The sequence below is a fragment of the Oncorhynchus masou genome, chromosome 21 (genome assembly GCF_036934945.1).
Source record: "Oncorhynchus masou masou isolate Uvic2021 chromosome 21, UVic_Omas_1.1, whole genome shotgun sequence".
Taxonomy (NCBI): Eukaryota; Metazoa; Chordata; class Actinopteri; order Salmoniformes; family Salmonidae; genus Oncorhynchus; species Oncorhynchus masou.
Genome location: NC_088232.1, coordinates 56,950,678 through 56,970,592, shown reverse-complemented (window position 1 = coordinate 56,970,592; position 19,915 = coordinate 56,950,678). Strand labels below are relative to the sequence as shown.

The 19,915-nt window shown below is 49.0% G+C and overlaps 1 protein-coding gene across 9 annotated transcripts in view; it reads left to right on the top strand.

Moving 5' to 3' along the window:
- Nucleotides 1–19,915, top strand: part of smoc1 (SPARC related modular calcium binding 1) — a 375,226-nt gene that overhangs the window by 279,103 nt on the left and 76,208 nt on the right. For all 9 annotated transcript variants that reach the window (XM_064928830.1, XM_064928829.1, XM_064928831.1 and 6 more), the window contains one exon: nt 1,444–1,526. In XM_064928830.1, coding sequence (XP_064784902.1) covers nt 1,444–1,526 — 83 coding nt within the window. The remainder of the gene's footprint in view (nt 1–1,443; nt 1,527–19,915) is intronic.

Here is a 19,915-nt window from a genome sequence, read left to right as displayed (position 1 = left end):
CATATTAATCTTTACTGTACACTGTGTGTCGTCGTAGTAACCTTTACAGATTCCCTCGCCAGAAGAACCTATGATGTATCAGCAGCCAGAACACAGTCACTCTCCAAACACTCTGCTTTAGAACACAGTCACGCTCCAAACATTTTGTTTTAGAACACAGTCACGCTCCAAACATTTTGTTTTAGAACACAGTCACACTCCAAACACTCTGTTTTAGAACACAGTCACGCTCCAAACACTCTGTTTTAGAACACAGTCACGCTCCAAACACTCTGTTTTAGAACACTGTCACGCTCCAAACATTCTGTTTTAGAACACAGTCACACTCCAAACACTCTGTTTTAGAACACTGTCACGCTCCAAACATTCTGTTTTAGAACACAGTCACGCTCCAAACACTCTGTTTTAGAACAGTCACGCTCCAAACACTCTGTTTTAGAACACAGTCACGCTCCAAACATTCTGTTTTAGAACACAGTCACGCTCCAAACACTCCGTCTTGGAACTTTGACCAAAAAAAAGAGCATCTCTTGTATAAAAAGTAAATGAGAGACACATGTACTCCCCCTGAACATTTCCATTTAGAAACACTCAGAAACATACAATTCACACGCCAGGCCAAATTATATCCATTCATGCCGTTCACACACACACACACACACACACACACACACACACACACACACACACACACACACACACACACACACACACACACACACACACACACACACACACACACACACACACACACACACACACACACACACACACACACACACACACACACACACACACACACACACACACACACACACACACACACACACACACACACACACACACACACACACACACACACACACACACACACACACACACACACACACACACACACACACACACACAGTCTTGATTGCTAACAATTTGATGCATTGATGTCTGGTTGACATTCACAATCATTGTGAGAATGGCATGGGATCATTCTTCATTAACTGAAGCTAAACAACATGTTTCTAAGTCGTACTCTTCTCCTCCTGAAAGCATTACCATTTATCCTGCAGTCTTCCCGGTGTAGACTTTAATTCACATTCCTGGTGTGAGAGAGAGAGAGAGAGAGAGAGACTGAGAGGCAGTTGGCAGAGCCTCTTGTTTTGTGAGATTTGGTATGACAACAGAGGTCGTTTTGTTCTTCTGCAGGCCTGTGTTCTCACAAACACACGCACACACTGTGGTCTTTCGCTCATGTCCATCTTTTTAAATCATGTAGTTGTATCTCTGAGGTACTCTCTTGTCTCTCCTTACTGTTGTATCTAACAGCTACTCTCTTGTCTCTCCTTACTGTTGTATCACTGAGGTACTCTGAGTTAAAGGTAGGAGACAGACTCTCTCTCTCTCTCTCTCTCTCTCTCTCTTTTCTGCCTTTCTTTCGCTCTGTGACAGGTACCAGACCCCAGAGTGTGACAGCACGGCTCGTTCGATGGTCTCCGACGTTGAAGATCCTTTCCAGGGCCGAGACCTGACAGGTGAGAGGAAAGGACACTCTGACTCAGCGCCTTACAGTATATAAGAGTTTATATATTGGTGAGAGTGTGTATTATAGCTTATATATTGAGGAGAGTGTATTTCAAATCAAATCAAATCAAATTTTATTTGTCACATACACATGGTTAGCAGATGTTAATGCGAGTGTAGCGAAATGCTTGTGCTTCTAGTTCCGACAATGCAGTAATAACCAACAAGTAATCTAACTAACAATTCCAAAACTACTGTCTTATACACAGTGTAAGGGGATAAAGAATATGTACATAAAGATATGAATGAGTGATGGTGCAGAGCAGCATAGGCAAGATACAGTAGATGGTATTGAGTACAGTATATACATATGAGATGAGTATGTAAACAAAGTGGCATAGTTAAAGTGGCTAGTGATACATGTATTACATAAAGATGCAGTAGATGATATAGAGTACAGTATATAAGTATGCATATGAGATGAATAATGTAGGGTATGTAAACATTATATTAGGTAGCATTGTTTAAAGTGGCTAGTGATATATTTTACATAATTTCCCATCAATTCCCATTATTAAAGTGGCTGGAGTTGAGTCAGTGTGTTGGCAGCAGCCACTCAATGTTAGTGGTGGCTGTTTAACAGTCTGATGGCCTTGAGATAGAAGCTGTTTTTCAGTCTCTCGGTCCCAGCTTTGATGCACCTGTACTGACCTCGCCTTCTGGATGATAGCGGGGTGAACAGGCAGTGGCTCAGGTGGTTGATGTCCTTGATGATCTTTATGGCCTTCCTGTATCATCGGATGGTGTAGGTGTCCTGGAGGGCAGGTAGTTTGCCCCCGGTGATGCGTTGTGCAGACCTCACTACCCTCTGGAGAGCCTTACGGTTGTGGGCGGAGCAGTTGCCGTACCAGGCGGTGATACAGCCCGCCAGGATGCTCTTGATTGTGCATCTGTAGAAGTTTGTGAGTGCTTTTGGTGACAAGCCGAATTTCTTCAGCCTCCTGAGGTTGAAGAGGCGCTGCTGCGCCTTCTTCACGATGCTGTCTATGTGAGTGGACCAATTCAGTTTGTATGTGATGTGTTTGCCGAGGAACTTAAAACTTACTACCCTCTCCACTACTGTTCCATCGATGTGGATAGGGGGGTGTTCCCTCTGCTGTTTCCTGAAGTCCACCATCATCTCCTTAGCTTTGTTGACGTTGAGTGTGAGGTTATTTTCCTGACACCACACTCCGAGGGCCCTAACCTCCTCCCTGTAGGCCGTCTCGTCGTTGTTGGTAATCAAGCCTACCACTGTTGTGTCGTCCGCAAACTTGATGATTGAGTTGGAGGCGTGCGTGGCCACGCAGTCGTGGGTGAACAGGGAGTACAGGAGAGGGCTCAGAACGCACCCTTGTGATATATACAGAGTGTTATATACGCAGCTATATATATATTGGTTATATATATATATTGGACATTTTCACTTAGGAGTGTACTCACTTTTGTTGCCAGCGGTTTAGACAATAATGGCTGTGTTTTGAGTCATTTTGAGGGGACAGCAAATGTCCACTGTTATACAAGCTGTACACTCACTACTTTACATTGTAGCAAAGTGTAATTTCTTCAGTGTTGTCACATGAAAAGATATACTCAAATATTTACAAAAATGTGAGGGGTGTACTCACTTTTGTGATATACTGTATATTGGTGAGAGTGTATACAAGAACTTACATCAAATTTATTAAACCAATCAAATGTATTTATAAAGCCCTTCGTACATCAGCTGATATCTCAAAGTGCTGTACAGAAACCCAGCCTAAAACCCCGAACAGCAAGCAATGCAGGTGTAGAAGCACGGTGGCTAGGAAAAACTCCCTATAAAGGCCAGAACCTTGGAAGAAACCCAGAGAGCAACCAGGCTATGAGGGGTGGTCAGTCCTCTTCTGTCTGTGCCGGGTGGAGATTATAACAGAACATGGCCAAGATGTTCAAATGTTCATAGATGACCAGCAGGGTCAAATAATAATAATCTCAGTGGTTGTCGAGGGTGCAACAGGTCATCACCTCAGGAGTAAATGTCAGTTGGCTTTTCATAGCCGATCATTCAGAGTGTCTCTACCGCTCCTGCTGTCTCTAGAGAGTTGAAAACAGCAGGTCTGGGACAGGGAGCACGTCCAGTGAACAGGTCAGGATTCCATAGCCGCAGGCAGAACATTTGAAACTGGAGCAGCAGCACGGCCAGGTGGACTGGGGACAGCAAGGAGTCGTCAGGCCAGGTAGTCCTGAGGCACGGTCCTAGGGTTCAGGTCCTCCGAGAGAGAAAGAAAGAAAGAAAGAAAGAAAGAAAGAAAGAAAGAAAGAAAGAAAAAAAGAAAAAAAGAAAGAAAAAAGAAAAAAAGAAAGAAAGAAAGAAAGAAAGAAAGAAAGAGAAAAAGAAAATTAGAGAGATCATACTTAAATTCACACAGGACACCGTATAAGACAGGAGAAATACTCCAGATATAACAAACTGACCCCAGCCCCCCGACACATAAACTACTGCAGCATAAATACTGGAGGCTGAGACAGGAGGGGTCGGGAGACACTGTGGCCCCATCCGACGATACTCCCGGACAGGGTCAAACAGGCAGGATATAACCCCACCCACTTTGCCAAGCACAGCCCCCACACCACTAGAGGGATATCTTCAACCACCAACTTACCATCCTGAGACAAGGCCGAGTATAGCCCACGAAGATCTCCACCACGGCACAACCCAAGGTTGGGCGCCACCCCGGACAGGAAGATCACGTCAGTGACTCAACCTACTCAAGTGACGCACCTCTCCAAGGGACGGCATGGAAGAGCACCAGTAAACCAGTGACTCAGCCCCTGTAATTGTGTTAGAGGCAGAGAATCCTAGTGGAGAGAGGGGTGGTGATGAGAGCTTATATATTTATGAGTGTATAAAAGAGCTTATTTATTGATGAGAGTATTTATAAGAGTTTATATATTGGTGAGAGTGTTTTTAGGACCTTATATATTGATTAGATTGTATATCAGAGTGTATGTATTGATGAGAGTGTATATAGGAGCTTAAATATTTTACTGAACATCCAGTTTTTCCTAGTCAATGTGCCTCTGCTTCTGTTTTTGTTTTTCTTTTGAAGTCTTTTGCTGAGTTCCAAGGGCTCACTAGTCTCTAATAAAGCCAAGGGCTCACTAGTCTCTACTGAAGCCAAGGTCTCACTCGTCTCTACTAAAGCCAAGGGCTCACTAGTCTCTACTAAAGCCAAGGGCTCGCTAGTCTCTACTAACGCCAAGGGCTCACTAGTCTCTACTAAAGCCAAGGGCTCGCTAGTCTCTACTAAAGCCAAGGGCTCACTAGTCTCTACTAAAGCCAAGGGCTCGCTAGTCTCCACTAAAGCCAAGGGCTCACTAGTCTCTACTAAAGCCAAGGGCTCACTAGTCTCTACTAAAGCCAAGGGCTCACTAGTCTCTACTAAAGCCAAGGGCTCACTAGTCTCCACTAAAGCCAAGGGCTCGCTAGTCTCCACTAAAGCCAAGGGCTCGCTAGTCTCTACTAAAGCCAAGGGCTCGCTAGTCTCTACTAAAGCCAAGGGCTCGCTAGTCTCTACTAACGCCAAGGGCCCACTAGTCTCTACTAAGCCAAGGGCTCACTAGTCTCTACTAAGCCAAGGGCTCACTATTCTCTACTAAACCAAGGGCTCACTTGTCTCTACTAAAGCCAAGGGCTCACTAGTCTCTACTAAGCCAAGGGCTCACTATTCTCTACTAAACCAAGGGCTCACTTGTCTCTACTAAAGCCAAGGGCTCACTAGTCTCTACTAAAGCCAAGGGCTCGCTAGTCTCTACTAAAGCCAGGGGCCCACTAGTCTCTACTAAGCCAAGGGCTCACTAGTCTCTACTAAGCCAAGGGCTCACTATTCTCTACTAAACCAAGGGCTCACTTGTCTCTACTAAAGCCAAGGGCTCACTGGTCTCTACTAAAGCCAAGGGCTCACTGGTCTCTACTAAAGCCAAGGGCTCACTAGTCTCTACTAAAGCCAAGGGCTCACTGGTCTCTACTAAAGCCAAGGGCTCACTAGTCTCTACTAAGCCAAGGGCTCACTATTCTATACTAAACCAAGGGCTCACTTGTCTCTACTAAAGCCAAGGGCTCACTGGTCTCTACTAAGCCAAGGGCTCACTGGTCTCTACTAAGCCAAGGGCTCACTGGTCTCTACTAAAGCCAAGGGCCCACTAGTCTCTACTAAGCCAAGGGCTCACTATTCTCTACTAAACCAAGGGCTCACTTGTCTCTACTAAAGCCAAGGGCTCACTAGTCTCTACTAAAGCCAAAGGCTCACTGGTCTTTACTAAAGCCAAGGGCTCACTATTCTCTACTAAAGTCAAGGGCTCTTTATTCTTTACTAAAGTCAAAGGCTCTCTATTCTTGACTGAAGCCAAGGGCTCACTATTCTCCACTAAAACCAAGAGCTCACTATTCTCTACTAAAGCCAAGGGCTCACTATTCTCTACAAAAGCCAAGGGCTGACTATTCTTTACTATAGCCAAGGGCTCACTATTCTTTACTAAAGCCAAGGGCTCGCTAGTCCCTACTATAACCAAGGGTTCACTCGTCTCTACTAATTTTTTACTTAGTTCACGTAGTAACTGTACTCACTTCTTGTGCCTCTACTCTCCTGGTCCCAGACATTTTCCTGCTAACACTTCACTTCTTGCTACTCCTTCTTATGGCAAACATGTTGAGTGGAATGTTAGCATGAACATGACATGGACCAGGTTACCTGTTAGCAGGAACAGGTCTGGGACCAGGTTACCTGATAGCAGGAACACGTCTGGGACCAGGTTACCTGATAGCAGGAACAGGTCTGGGACCAGGTTACCTGATAGCATGAACAGGTCTGGGACCAGGTTACCTGTTAGCAGGAACAGGTCTGGGACCAGGTTACCTGATAGCAGGAACAGGTCTGGGACCAGGTTACCTGTTAGCAGGAACAGGTCTGGGACCAGGTTACCTGTTAGCAGGAACAGGTCTGGGACCAGGTTACCTGATAGCAGGAACAGGTCTGGGACCAGGTTACCTGATAGCAGGAACAGGTCTGGGACCAGGTTACCTGTTAGCAGGAACAGGTCTGGGACCAGGCTACCTGTTAGCAGGAACAGGTCTGGGACCAGGTTACCTGATAGCAGGAACAGGTCTGGGACCAGGTTACCTGTTAGCAGGAACAGGTCTGGGACCAGGTTACCTGATAGCAGGAACAGGTCTGGGACCAGGTTACCTGATAGCAGGAACAGGTCTGGGACCAGGTTACCTGTTAGCAGGAACAGGTCTGGGACCAGGTTACCTGTTAGCAGGAACAGGTCTGGGACCAGGTTACCTGTTAGCAGGAACAGGTCTGGGACCAGGTTACCTGATAGCATGAACAGGTCTGGGACCAGGTTACCTGTTAGCAGGAACAGGTCTGGGACCAGGTTACCTGATAGCAGGAACAGGTCTGGGACCAGAATACCTGTTAGCAGGAACAGGTCTGGGACCAGGTTACCTGTTAGCAGGAACAGGTCTGGGACCAGGTTACCTGATAGCAGGAACAGGTCTGGGACCAGAATACCTGTTAGCAGGAACAGGTCTGGGACCAGGTTACCTGTTAGCAGGAACAGGTCTGGGACCAGGTTACCTGTTAGCAGGAACAGGTCTGGGACCAGGTTACCTGATAGCAGGAACAGGTCTGGGACCAGGTTACCTGATAGCAGGAACAGGTCTGGGACCAGGTTACCTGTTAGCAGGAACAGGTCTGGGACCAGGTTACCTGTTAGCAGGAACAGGTCTGGGACCAGGTTACCTGTTAGCAGGAACAGGTCTGGGACCAGGTTACCTGTTAGCAGGAACAGGTCTGGGACCAGGTTACCTGATAGCAGGAACAGGTCTGGGACCAGGTTAACTGATAGCAGGAACAGGTCTGGGACCAGGTTACCTGATAGCAGGAACAGGTCTGGGACCAGGTTACCTGATAGCAGGAACAGGTCTGGGACCAGGTTACCTGATAGCAGGAACAGGTCTGGGACCAGGTTACCTGATAGCAGGAACAGGTCTGGGACCAGGTTAACTGATAGCATGAACAGGTCTGGGACCAGGTTACCTGTTAGCAGGAACAGGTCTGGGAACAGGTTACCTGATAGCAGGAACAGGTCTGGGACCAGGTTACCTGTTAGCATGAACAGGTCTGGGACCAGGTTACCTGTTAGCAGGAACAGGTCTGGGACCAGGTTACCTGATAGCAGGAACAGGTCTGGGACCAGGTTACCTGTTAGCAGGAACAGGTCTGGGACCAGGTTACCTGTTAGCAGGAACAGGTCTGGGACCAGGTTACCTGATAGCAGGAACAGGTCTGGACCAGGTTACCTGTTAGCAGGAACAGGTCTGGGACCAGGTTACCTGTTAGCAGGAACAGGTCTGGGACCAGGTTACCTGTTAGCAGGAACAGGTCTGGGACCAGGTTACCTGATAGCAGGAACAGGTCTGGGACCAGGTTACCTGTTAGCAGGAACAGGTCTGGGACCAGGTTACCTGTTAGCAGGAACAGGTCTGGGACCAGGTTACCTGATAGCAGGAACAGGTCTGGGACCAGGTTACCTGATAGCAGGAACAGGTCTGGGACCAGGTTACCTGATAGCAGGAACAGGTCTGGGACCAGGTTACCTGATAGCAGGAACAGGTCTGGGACCAGGTTACCTGTTAGCAGGAACAGGTCTGGGACCAGGTTACCTGATAGCAGGAACAGGTCTGGGACCAGGTTACCTGTTAGCAGGAACAGGTCTGGGACCAGGTTACCTGATAGCAGGAACAGGTCTGGGACCAGGTTACCTGATAGCAGGAACAGGTCTGGGACCAGGTTACCTGTTAGCAGGAACAGGTCTGGGACCAGGTTACCTGATAGCAGGAACAGGTCTGGGACCAGGTTACCTGATAGCAGGAACAGGTCTGGGACCAGGTTACCTGATAGCATGAACAGGTCTGGGACCAGGTTACCTGTTAGCAGGAACAGGTCTGGGACCAGGTTACCTGATAGCAGGAACAGGTCTGGGACCAGGTTACCTGATAGCAGGAACAGGTCTGGGACCAGGTTACCTGTTAGCAGGAACAGGTCTGGGACCAGGTTACCTGATAGCAGGAACAGGTCTGGGACCAGGTTACCTGATAGCAGGAACAGGTCTGGGACCAGGTTACCTGTTAGCAGGAACAGGTCTGGGACCAGGTTACCTGTTAGCAGGAACAGGTCTGGGACCAGATTACCTGTTAGCAGGAACAGGTCTGGGACCAGGTTACCTGTTAGCAGGAACAGGTCTGGGACCAGGTTACCTGTTAGCAGGAACAGGTCTGGGACCAGGTTACCTGTTAGCAGGAACAGGTCTGGGACCAGGTTACCTGTTAGCAGGAACAGGTCTGGGACCAGGTTACCTGTTACCCTGGGACCAGGTTACCTGTTAGCAGGAACAGGTCTGGGACCAGGTTACCTGTTAGCAGGAACAGGTCTGGGACCAGGTTACCTGATAGCATGAACAGGTCTGGGACCAGGTTACCTGTTAGCAGGAACAGGTCTGGGACCAGGTTACCTGATAGCAGGAACAGGTCTGGGACCAGGTTACCTGATAGCAGGAACAGGTCTGGGACCAGGTTACCTGTTAGCAGGAACAGGTCTGGGACCAGGTTACCTGTTAGCAGGAACAGGTCTGGGACCAGGTTACCTGATAGCAGGAACAGGTCTGGGACCAGGTTACCTGTTAGCAGGAACAGGTCTGGGACCAGGTTACCTGTTAGCAGGAACAGGTCTGGGACCAGGTTACCTGATAGCAGGAACAGGTCTGGGACCAGGTTACCTGTTAGCAGGAACAGGTCTGGGACCAGGTTACCTGTTAGCAGGAACAGGTCTGGGACCAGGTTACCTGATAGCAGGAACAGGTCTGGGACCAGGTTACCTGTTAGCAGGAACAGGTCTGGGACCAGGATACCTGATAGCAGGAACAGGTCTGGGACCAGGTTACCTGTTAGCAGGAACAGGTCTGGGACCAGGTTACCTGTTAGCAGGAACAGGTCTGGGACCAGGTTACCTGTTAGCAGGAACAGGTCTGGGACCAGGTTACCTGTTAGCAGGAACAGGTCTGGGACCAGGTTACCTGTTAGCAGGAACAGGTCTGGGACCAGGTTACCTGTTAGCAGGAACAGGTCTGGGACCAGGTTACCTGTTAGCAGGAACAGGTCTGGGACCAGGTTACCTGTTAGCAGGAACAGGTCTGGGACCAGGTTACCTGTTAGCAGGAACAGGTCTGGGACCAGGTTACCTGTTAGCAGGAACAGGTCTGGGACCAGGTTACCTGTTAGCAGGAACAGGTCTGGGACCAGGTTACCTGTTAGCAGGAACAGGTCTGGGACCAGGTTACCTGATAGCAGGAACAGGTCTGGGACCAGGTTACCTGATAGCAGGAACAGGTCTGGGACCAGGTTACCTGTTAGCAGGAACAGGTCTGGGACCAGGTTACCTGTTAGCAGGAACAGGTCTGGGACCAGGTTACCTGTTAGCAGGAACAGGTCTGGGACCAGGTTACCTGATAGCAGGAACAGGTCTGGGACCAGGTTACCTGTTAGCAGGAACAGGTCTGGGACCAGGTTACCTGTTAGCAGGAACAGGTCTGGGACCAGGTTACCTGTTAGCAGGAACAGGTCTGGGACCAGGTTACCTGATAGCAGGAACAGGTCTGGGACCAGGTTACCTGATAGCAGGAACAGGTCTGGGACCAGGTTACCTGTTAGCAGGAACAGGTCTGGGACCAGGTTACCTGATAGCAGGAACAGGTCTGGGACCAGGTTACCTGTTAGCAGGAACAGGTCTGGGACCAGGTTACCTGATAGCAGGAACAGGTCTGGGACCAGGTTACCTGTTAGCAGGAACAGGTCTGGGACCAGGTTACCTGTTAGCAGGAACAGGTCTGGGACCAGGTTACCTGATAGCATGAACAGGTCTGGGACCAGGTTACCTGTTAGCAGGAACAGGTCTGGGACCAGGATACAACTGATAGCAGGAACAGGTCTGGGACCAGGTTACCTGTTAGCAGGAACAGGTCTGGGACCAGGTTACCTGTTAGCAGGAACAGGTCTGGGACCAGGTTACCTGTTAGCAGGAACAGGTCTGGGACCAGGTTACCTGTTAGCAGGAACAGGTCTGGGACCAGGTTACCTGATAGCAGGAACAGGTCTGGGACCAGGTTACCTGATAGCAGGAACAGGTCTGGGACCAGGTTACCTGTTAGAAAGGAACAGGTCTGGGACCAGGTTACCTGTTAGCAGGAACAGGTCTGGGACCAGGTTACCTGTTAGCAGGAACAGGTCTGGGACCAGGTTACCTGTTAGCAGGAACAGGTCTGGGACCAGGTTACCTGTTAGCAGGAACAGGTCTGGGACCAGGTTACCTGTTAGCAGGAACAGGTCTGGGACCAGGTTACCTGTTAGCAGGAACAGGTCTGGGACCAGGTTACCTGTTAGCAGGAACAGGTCTGGGACCAGGTTACCTGATAGCAGGAACAGGTCTGGGACCAGGTTACCTGATAGCAGGAACAGGTCTGGGACCAGGTTACCTGATAGCAGGAACAGGTCTGGGACCAGGTTACCTGTTAGCAGGAACAGGTCTGGGACCAGGTTACCTGATAGCAGGAACAGGTCTGGGACCAGGTTACCTGTTAGCAGGAACAGGTCTGGGACCAGGTTACCTGTTAGCAGGAACAGGTCTGGGACCAGGTTACCTGTTAGCAGGAACAGGTCTGGGACCAGGTTACCTGATAGCAGGAACAGGTCTGGGACCAGGTTACCTGATAGCCAGGTCTGGGACCAGGTTACCTGATAGCATGAACAGGTCTGGGACCAGGTTACCTGTTAGCACAGGTCTGGGACCAGGTTACCTGTTAGCAGGAACAGGTCTGGGACCAGGTTACCTGTTAGCAGGAACAGGTCTGGGACCAGGTTACCTGTTAGCAGGAACAGGTCTGGGACCAGAATACCTGATAGCAGGAACAGGTCTGGGACCAGGTTAATGCTCTACTGGTTAGTCAGTTGTTTTGATTCCCTGTTCTCTCTCCGTTTCACCACGTCCTTTAAAGTTTTGTATTTCATTCCCGGCATCTGGACACTTTACAGAGTGGAGCAAGGCTTCTGACTGTGCCGCAGATGTATGGTTTGTTTTATGGAAGTTGTAAGTGTTGGTGAGCGGGAAGAGGGAGGGGCGGAGTGTAGGCTGCCGGGGGGAAGCTAGAGGTGTTGGGAACCATGGGGGCTGGCTGAGTGGCTGATTGGAGTTATATTAAAGTACTATAGTGGGATGGGGACGTTCAGGAGCGAGCCGCCACAACAAACAAGACCAGTGAGTCACATCAATGCCAATGTGCGTTATAAAACATTGCATTATGAAACACGGCCACATCAATGAGCCTTTCAGACTAAATGTCCCTGACGGAGACACTATTCATGGTAATGATGCTGCAGATCTTGGCTGAAGCTTGGAGCACCTTTTTAAGAAAGGCTCATTGTCTGCTGTACAGTGTGCTGCTGTGTAGCACCTTGGATTGGCACCTTTCCGGTCTCTATTAGTCACATGACGTTAACGGTCTGTAGGTCTGACGTCACCCTGACCCAGACTACCACACCACAAACCAGACGACCACACCCTGACCCAGACTACCACACCCTCTGACCAGAAACAGACATACTAGGACTAAAAGGATTCTAAGAGATCTTCAGTTCCTTCATTAAATTGCATCCTTCACCCTATGGGCCCTGGTCAACAATAGTAAACTGCCCCCTTCACCCTATGGGCCCTGGTCAACAATAGTAAACTGCCCCCTTCACCCTATGGGCCCTGGTCAACAATAGGAAACTGCACCCCTTCAACCTATGGGCCCTGGTCAACAATAGTAACTGCCCCCTTCACCATATGGGCCCTGGTCAACAATAGTAAACTGCCCCCTTCACCCTATGGGCCCTGGTCAACAATAGTAAACCCCCCTTCACCCTATGGGCCCTGGTCAACAATAGTAAACTGCCCCCTTCACCCTATGGGCCCTGGTCAACAATAGTAAACCCCCCTTCACCCTATGGGCCCTGGTCAACAATAGTAAACCCCCCTTTACCCTATGGGCCCTGGTCAACAATAGTAAACCCCCCTTTACCCTATGGGCCCTGGTCAACAATAGTAAACCCCCCTTTACCCTATGGGCCCTGGTCAACTATAGTAAACCCCCCTTCACCCTATGGGCCCTGGTCAACAATAGTAAACCCCCCTTTACCCTATGGGCCCTGGTCAACAATAGTAAACCCCCCTTTACCCTATGGGCCCTGGTCAACAATAGTAAACCCCCCTTTACCCTATGGGCCCTGGTCAACAATAGTAAACCCCCCCTTCACCCTATGGGCCCTGGTCAACAATAGTAAACACCCCTTTACCCTATGGGCCCTGGTCAACAATAGTAAACTGCCCCCTTCACCCTATGGGCCCTGGTCAACAATAGTAAACCCCCCTTCACACTATGGGCCCTGGTCAACAATAGTAAACCCCCCTTCACCCTATGGGCCCTGGTCAACAATAGTAAACCCCCTTCACCCTATGGGCCCTGGTCAACAATAGTAAACTGCCCCCTTCACCCTATGGGCCCTGGTCAACAATAGTAAACCCCCCTTCACCCTATGGGCCCTGGTCAACAATAGTAAACTGCCCCCTTCACCATATGGGCCCTGGTCAACAATAGTAAACTGCCCCCTTCACCCTATGGGCCCTGGTCAACAATAGTAAACCCCTCCTTCACCCTATGGGCCCTGGTCAACAATAGTAAACGGCCCCCCTTCACCCTATGGGCCCTGGTCAACAATAGTAAACCCCCCCTTCACCCTATGGGCCCTGGACAACAATAGTAAACCCCCCTTCACCCTATGGGCCCTGGTCAACAATAGTAAACTGCCCCCTTCACCATATGGGCCCTGGTCAACAATAGTAAACTGCCCCCTTCACCCTATGGGCCCTGGTCAACAATAGTAAACCCCTCCTTTACCCTATGGGCCCTGGTCAACAATAGTAAACTGCCCCCTTTACCCTATGGGCCCTGGTCAACAATAGTAAACTGCCCCCTTCACCATATGAGCCCTGGTCAACAATAGTAAACTGCCCCCTTCACCCTATGGGCCCTGGTCAACAATAGTAAACCCCTCCTTCACCCTATGGGCCCTGGTCAACAATAGTAAACCCCTCCTTTACCCTATGTGCCCTGGTCAACAATAGTAAACTGCCCCCTTCACCCTATGGGCCCTGGTCAACAATATGAAACTGCACCCCTTCAACCTATGGGCCCTGGTCAACAATAGTAAACTGCCCCCTTCACCCTATGGGCCCTGGTCAACAATAGGAAACTGCACCCCTTCACCCTATGGGCCCTGGTCAACAATAGTAAACTGCCCCCTTCACCCTATGGGCCCTGGTCAACAATAGTAAACTGCACCCCTTCACCCTATGGGCCCTGGTCAACTATAGTAAACCCCTCCTTTACCCTATGGGCCCTGGTCAACAATAGTAAACCCCCCTTTACCCTATGGGCCCTGGTCAACAATAGTAAACTGCCCCCTTCACCCTATGGGCCCTGGTCAACAATAGTAAACTGCCCCCCTTCACCCTATGGCCCTGGTCAACATTAGGAAACTGCACCCCTTCAACCTATGGGCCCTGGTCAACAATAGTAAACTGCCCCCTTCACCCTATGGGCCCTGGTCAACAATAGGAAACTGCCCCCTTCACCCTATGGGCCCTGGTCAACAATAGTAAACTGCCCCCTTCACCCTATGGGCCCTGGTCAACAATAGTAAACTGCCCCCTTCACCCTATGGGCCCTGGTCAACAATAGTAAACCCCTCCTTTACCCTATGGGCCCTGGTCAACAATAGTAAACTGCCCCCTTCACCCTATGGGCCCTGGTCAACAATAGTAAACTGCCCTCTTCACCCTATGGGCCCTGGTCAACAATAGTAAACCCCCCTTTACCCTAAGGGCCCTGGTCAACAATAGTAAACCCCCCTTTACCCTATGGGCCCTGGTCAACAATAGTAAACTGCCCCCTTTCACCCTATGGGCCCTGGTCAACAATAGTAAACCCCCCCTTTACCCCATGGGCCCTGGTCAACAATAGTAAACTGCCCCCTTTCACCCTATGGGCCCTGGTCAACAATAGGAAACTGCACCTCTTCACCCTATGGGCCCTGGTCAACAATAGTAAACCCCCCCTTTACCCTATGGGCCCTGGTCAATAATAGTAAACTGCCCCCTTCACCCTATGGGCCCTGGTCAACAATAGTAAACTGCCCTCTTCACCCTATGGGCCCTGGTCAACAATAGTAAACCCCCCCTTTACCCTATGGGCCCTGGTCAACAATAGTAAACCCCCCCTTTACCCTATGGGCCCTGGTCAACAATAGTAAACTGCCCCCTTTCACCCTATGGGCCCTTGTCAACAATAGTAACCCCCCTTTACCCTATGGGCCCTGGTCAACAATAGTAAACTGCCCCCTTCACCCTATGGGCCCTGGTCAACAATAGTAAACCCCCCTTCACCCTATGGGCCCTGGTCAATAATAGTAAACTGCCCCCTTCACCCTATGGGCCCTGGTCAACAATAGTAAACTGCCCTCTTCACCCTATGGGCCATGGTCAACAATAGTAAACCCCCCTTTACCCTAAGGGCCCTGGTCAACAATAGTAAACCCCCCTTTACCCTATGGGCCCTGGTCAACAATAGTAAACTGCCCCCCTTCACCCTATGGGCCCTGGTCAACAATAGTAAACTGCCCCCTTCACCCTATGGGCCCTGGTCAACAATAGTAAACTGCCCCCTTCACCCTATGGGCCCTGGTCAACAATAGTAACCCCCCTTTACCCTATGGGCCCTGGTCAACAATAGTAAACTGCCCCCTTCACCCTATGGGCCCTGGTCAACAATAGTAAACTGCCCTCTTCACCCTATGGGCCCTGGTCAACAATAGTAAACCCCCCCTTTACCCTAAGGGCCCTGGTCAACAATAGTAAACCCCCCCCTTTACCCTATGGGCCCTGGTCAACAATAGTAAACTGCCCCCTTTCACCCTATGGGCCCTGGTCAACAATAGTAAACCCCCCTTTACCCTATGGGCCCTGGTCAACAATAGTAAACTGCCCCCTTTCACCCTATGGGCCCTGGTCAACAATAGGAAACTGCACCTCTTCACCCTATGGGCCCTGGTCAACAATAGTAAACCCCCCCTTTACCCTATGGGCCCTGGTCAATAATAGTAAACTGCCCCCTTCACCCTATGGGCCCTGGTCAACAATAGTAAACTGCCCTCTTCACCCTATGGGCCCTGGTCAACAATAGTAAACCCCCCTTTACCCTATGGGCCCTGGTCAACAATAGTAAACCCCCCTTTACCCTATGGGCCCTGGTCAACAATAGTAAACTGCCCCCTTTCACCCTATGGGCCCTTGTCAACAATAGTAACCCCCCTTTACCCTATGGGCCCTGGTCAACAATAGTAAACTGCCCCCTTCACCCTATGGGCCCTGGTCAACAATAGTAAACCCCCCTTCACCCTATGGGCCCTGGTCAATAATAGTAAACTGCCCCCTTCACCCTATGGGCCCTGGTCAACAATAGTAAACTGCCCTCTTCACCCTATGGGCCATGGTCAACAATAGTAAACCCCCCTTTACCCTATGGGCCCTGGTCAACAATAGTAAACCCCCCTTTACCCTATGGGCCCTGGTCAACAATAGTAAACTGCCCCCTTTCACCCTATGGGCCCTGGTCAACAATAGTAAACCCCCCTTTACCCTATGGGCCCTGGTCAACAATAGTAAACTGCCCCCTTTCACCCTATGGGCCCTGGTCAACAATAGTAAACCCCCCTTCACCCTATGGGGCCTGGTCAACAATATTAAACCCCCCTTTACCCTATGGGCCCTGGTCAATAATAGTAAACTGCCCCCTTCACCCTATGGGCCCTGGTCAACAATAGTAAACTGCCCCCTTCACCCTATGGGCCCTGGTCAACAATAGGAAAATGCCCCCTTCACCCTATGGGCCCTGGTCAACAATAGTAAACCCCCCTTTACCCTATGGGCCCTGGTCAACAATAGTAAACTGCCCCCTTCACCCTATTGGCCCTGGTCAATAATAGTAAACCCCTCCTTTACCCTATGGGCCCTGGTCAACAATAGTAAACCCCCCTTTACCCTATGGGCCCTGGTCAACAATAGTAAACTGCCCCCTTCACCCTATGGGCCCTGGTCAACAATAGTAAACTGCCCCCTTCACCCTATGGGCCCTGGTCAACAATAGTAAACCCCCCTTTACCCTATGGGCCCTGGTCAACAATAGTAAACCCCCCCTTCACCCTATGGGCCCTGGTCAACAATAGTAAACTGCCCCCTTCACCCTATTGGCCCTGGTCAACTATAGTAAACCCCTCCTTTACCCTATGGGCCCTGGTCAACAATAGTAAACCCCCCCTTTACCCTATGGGCCCTGGTCAACAATAGTAAACTGCCCCCTTCACCCTATGGGCCCTGGTCAACAATAGTAAACCCCCCCTTCACCCTATGGACCCCGGTCAACAATAGTAAACTGCCCCCTTTACCCTATGGGCCCTGGTCAACAATAGTAAACTGCCCCCTTTCACCCTATGGGCCCTGGTCAACAATAGGAAACTGCACCCCTTCACCCTATGGGCCCTGGTCAACAATAGTAAACCCCTCCTTCACCCTATGGGCCCTGGTCAACAATAGTAAACTGCCCCCTTCACCCTATGGGCCCTGGTCAACAATAGTAAACCCCCCTTCACCCTATGGGCCCTGGTCAACAATAGTAAACCCCCTTCACCCTATGGGCCCTGGTCAACAATAGTAAACTGCCCCCTTCACCCTATGGGCCCTGGTCAACAATAGTAAACCCCCTTTACCCTATGGGCCCTGGTCAACAATAGTAAACCCCCCTTCACCCTATGGGCCCTGGTCAACAATAGTAAACTGCCCCCTTTACCCTATGGGCCCTGGTCAACAATAGTAAACTGCCCCCTTCACCCTATGGGCCCTGGTCAACAATAGTAAACCCCCCCTTTACCCTATGGGCCCTGGTCAACAATAGTAAACCCCCCCTTCACCCTATGGGCCCTGGTCAACAATAGTAAACCCCCCTTCACCCTATGGGCCCTGGTCAACAATAATAAACCCCCCTTCACCCTATGGGCCCTGGTCAACAATAGTAAACTGCCCCCTTCACCCTATGGGCCCTGGTCAACTATAGTAAACCCCCCTTTACCCTATGGGCCCTGGTCAACAATAGTAAACCCCCCTTTACCCTATGGGCCCTGGTCAACAATAGTAAACCCCCCCTTTACCCTATGGGCCCTGGTCAACAATAGGAAACTGCATAGGGAATCGGGTTCTATTTTGTACGCAGACACACAGGGTGCTGATCAACATACAGGGTCGCACTTCATATCGCCCCAATTTAACAGTCGGGTTCATAAGCAGTGAGGCGGTGCTTCCCAGAGCCCGACTTGTCCCATCTAGGACATGGTAATTACATTCACCTGGCGGGTCAAGGTTAGAGGAGGCCACCTCCCACCGAACAACACAACGACACAACACTCTCAGAGAGAGAGAGAGAGAGGGGTGGGGAGGTGGGAGAGGGAGAGGGATGATTATATACCCTGGCTGGTGTTTGAAGTTTCTCTTTAAGAGACAGAATTAGGGGGTAAAACATTGGCCTAGTCCAGTGTGCTATTAAAACCATGCATCTGGGCAATTAAAGAGAGCCACCCGAGGTGTTCAGCACGCTATCATAAAAGTTAACAGGTCTGCACTGCCCAACTTACACACTGCTGCCTGCCTCTCATCTATGGCTTTGTCTCAAACGCTGCCCTATTTCTTATGTAGTGCACTAAATCACCTGTAGTGTCTTTATTATAGGGTGTCATTTAGAACACAACTCTAAATCACCTGTAGTGTCTTTATTATAGGGTGTCATTTAGAACACAACTCTAAATCACCTGTAGTGTCGATATTATGGGGTGTCATTTAGAACACAACTCTAAATCACCTGTAGTGTCTATATTATAGGGTGTCATTTAGAACACAACTCTACATCACCTGTAGTGTCTTTATTATGGGGTGTCATTTAGAACACAACTCTAAATCACCTGTAGTGTCTATATTATAGGGTGTCATTTAGAACACAACTCTACATCACCTGTAGTGTCTTTATTATGGGGTGTCATTTAGAACACAACTCTACATCACCTGTAGTGTCTTTATTATAGGGTGTCATTTAGAACACAACTCTACATCACCTGTAGTGTCTTTATTATGGGGTGTCATTTAGAACACAACTCTACATCACCTGTAGTGTCTTTATTATAGGGTGTCATTTAGAACACAACTCTACATCACCTGTAGTGTCTTTATTATAGGGTGTCATTTAGAACACAACTCTACATCACCTGTAGTGTCTTTATTATGGGGTGTCATTTAGAACACAACTCTAAATCACCTGTAGTGTCTTTATTATAGGGTGTCATTTAGAACACAACTCTAAATCACCTGTAGTGTCTTTATTATAGGGTGTCATTTAGAACACAACTCTACATCACCTGTAGTGTCTTTATTATGTGGTGTCATTTAGAACACAACTCTAAATCACCTGTAGTGTCTTTATTATAGGGTGTCATTTAGAACACAACTCTAAATCAACTGTAGAGTCTTTATTATAGGGTGTCATTTAGAACACAACTCTAAATCACCTGTAGTGTCTTTATTATAGGGTGTCATTTAGAACACAACTCTAAATCACCTGTAGAGTCTTTATTATAGGGTGTCATTTAGAACACAACTCTAAATCAACTGTAGAGTCTTTATTATAGGGTGTCATTTAGAACACAGCTCTAAATCACCTGTAGAGTCTTTATTATAGGGTGTCATTTAGAACACAACTCTAAATCAACTGTAGAGTCTTTATTATAGGGTGTCATTTAGAACACAACTCTAAATCACCTGTAGAGTCTTTATTATAGGGTGTCATTTAGAACACAACTCTAAATCACCTGTAGAGTCTTTATTATAGGGTGTCATTTAGAACACAACTCTAAATCACCTGTAGAGTCTTTATTATAGGGTGTCATTTAGAACACAACTCTAAATCACCTGTAGAGTCTTTATTATAGGGTGTCATTTAGAACACAACTCTAAATCACCTGTAGAGTCTTTATTATAGGGTGTCATTTAGAACACAACTCTAAATCACCTGCAGTGTCTTTATTATAGGGTGTCATTTAGAACACAACTCTAAATCACCTGTAGTG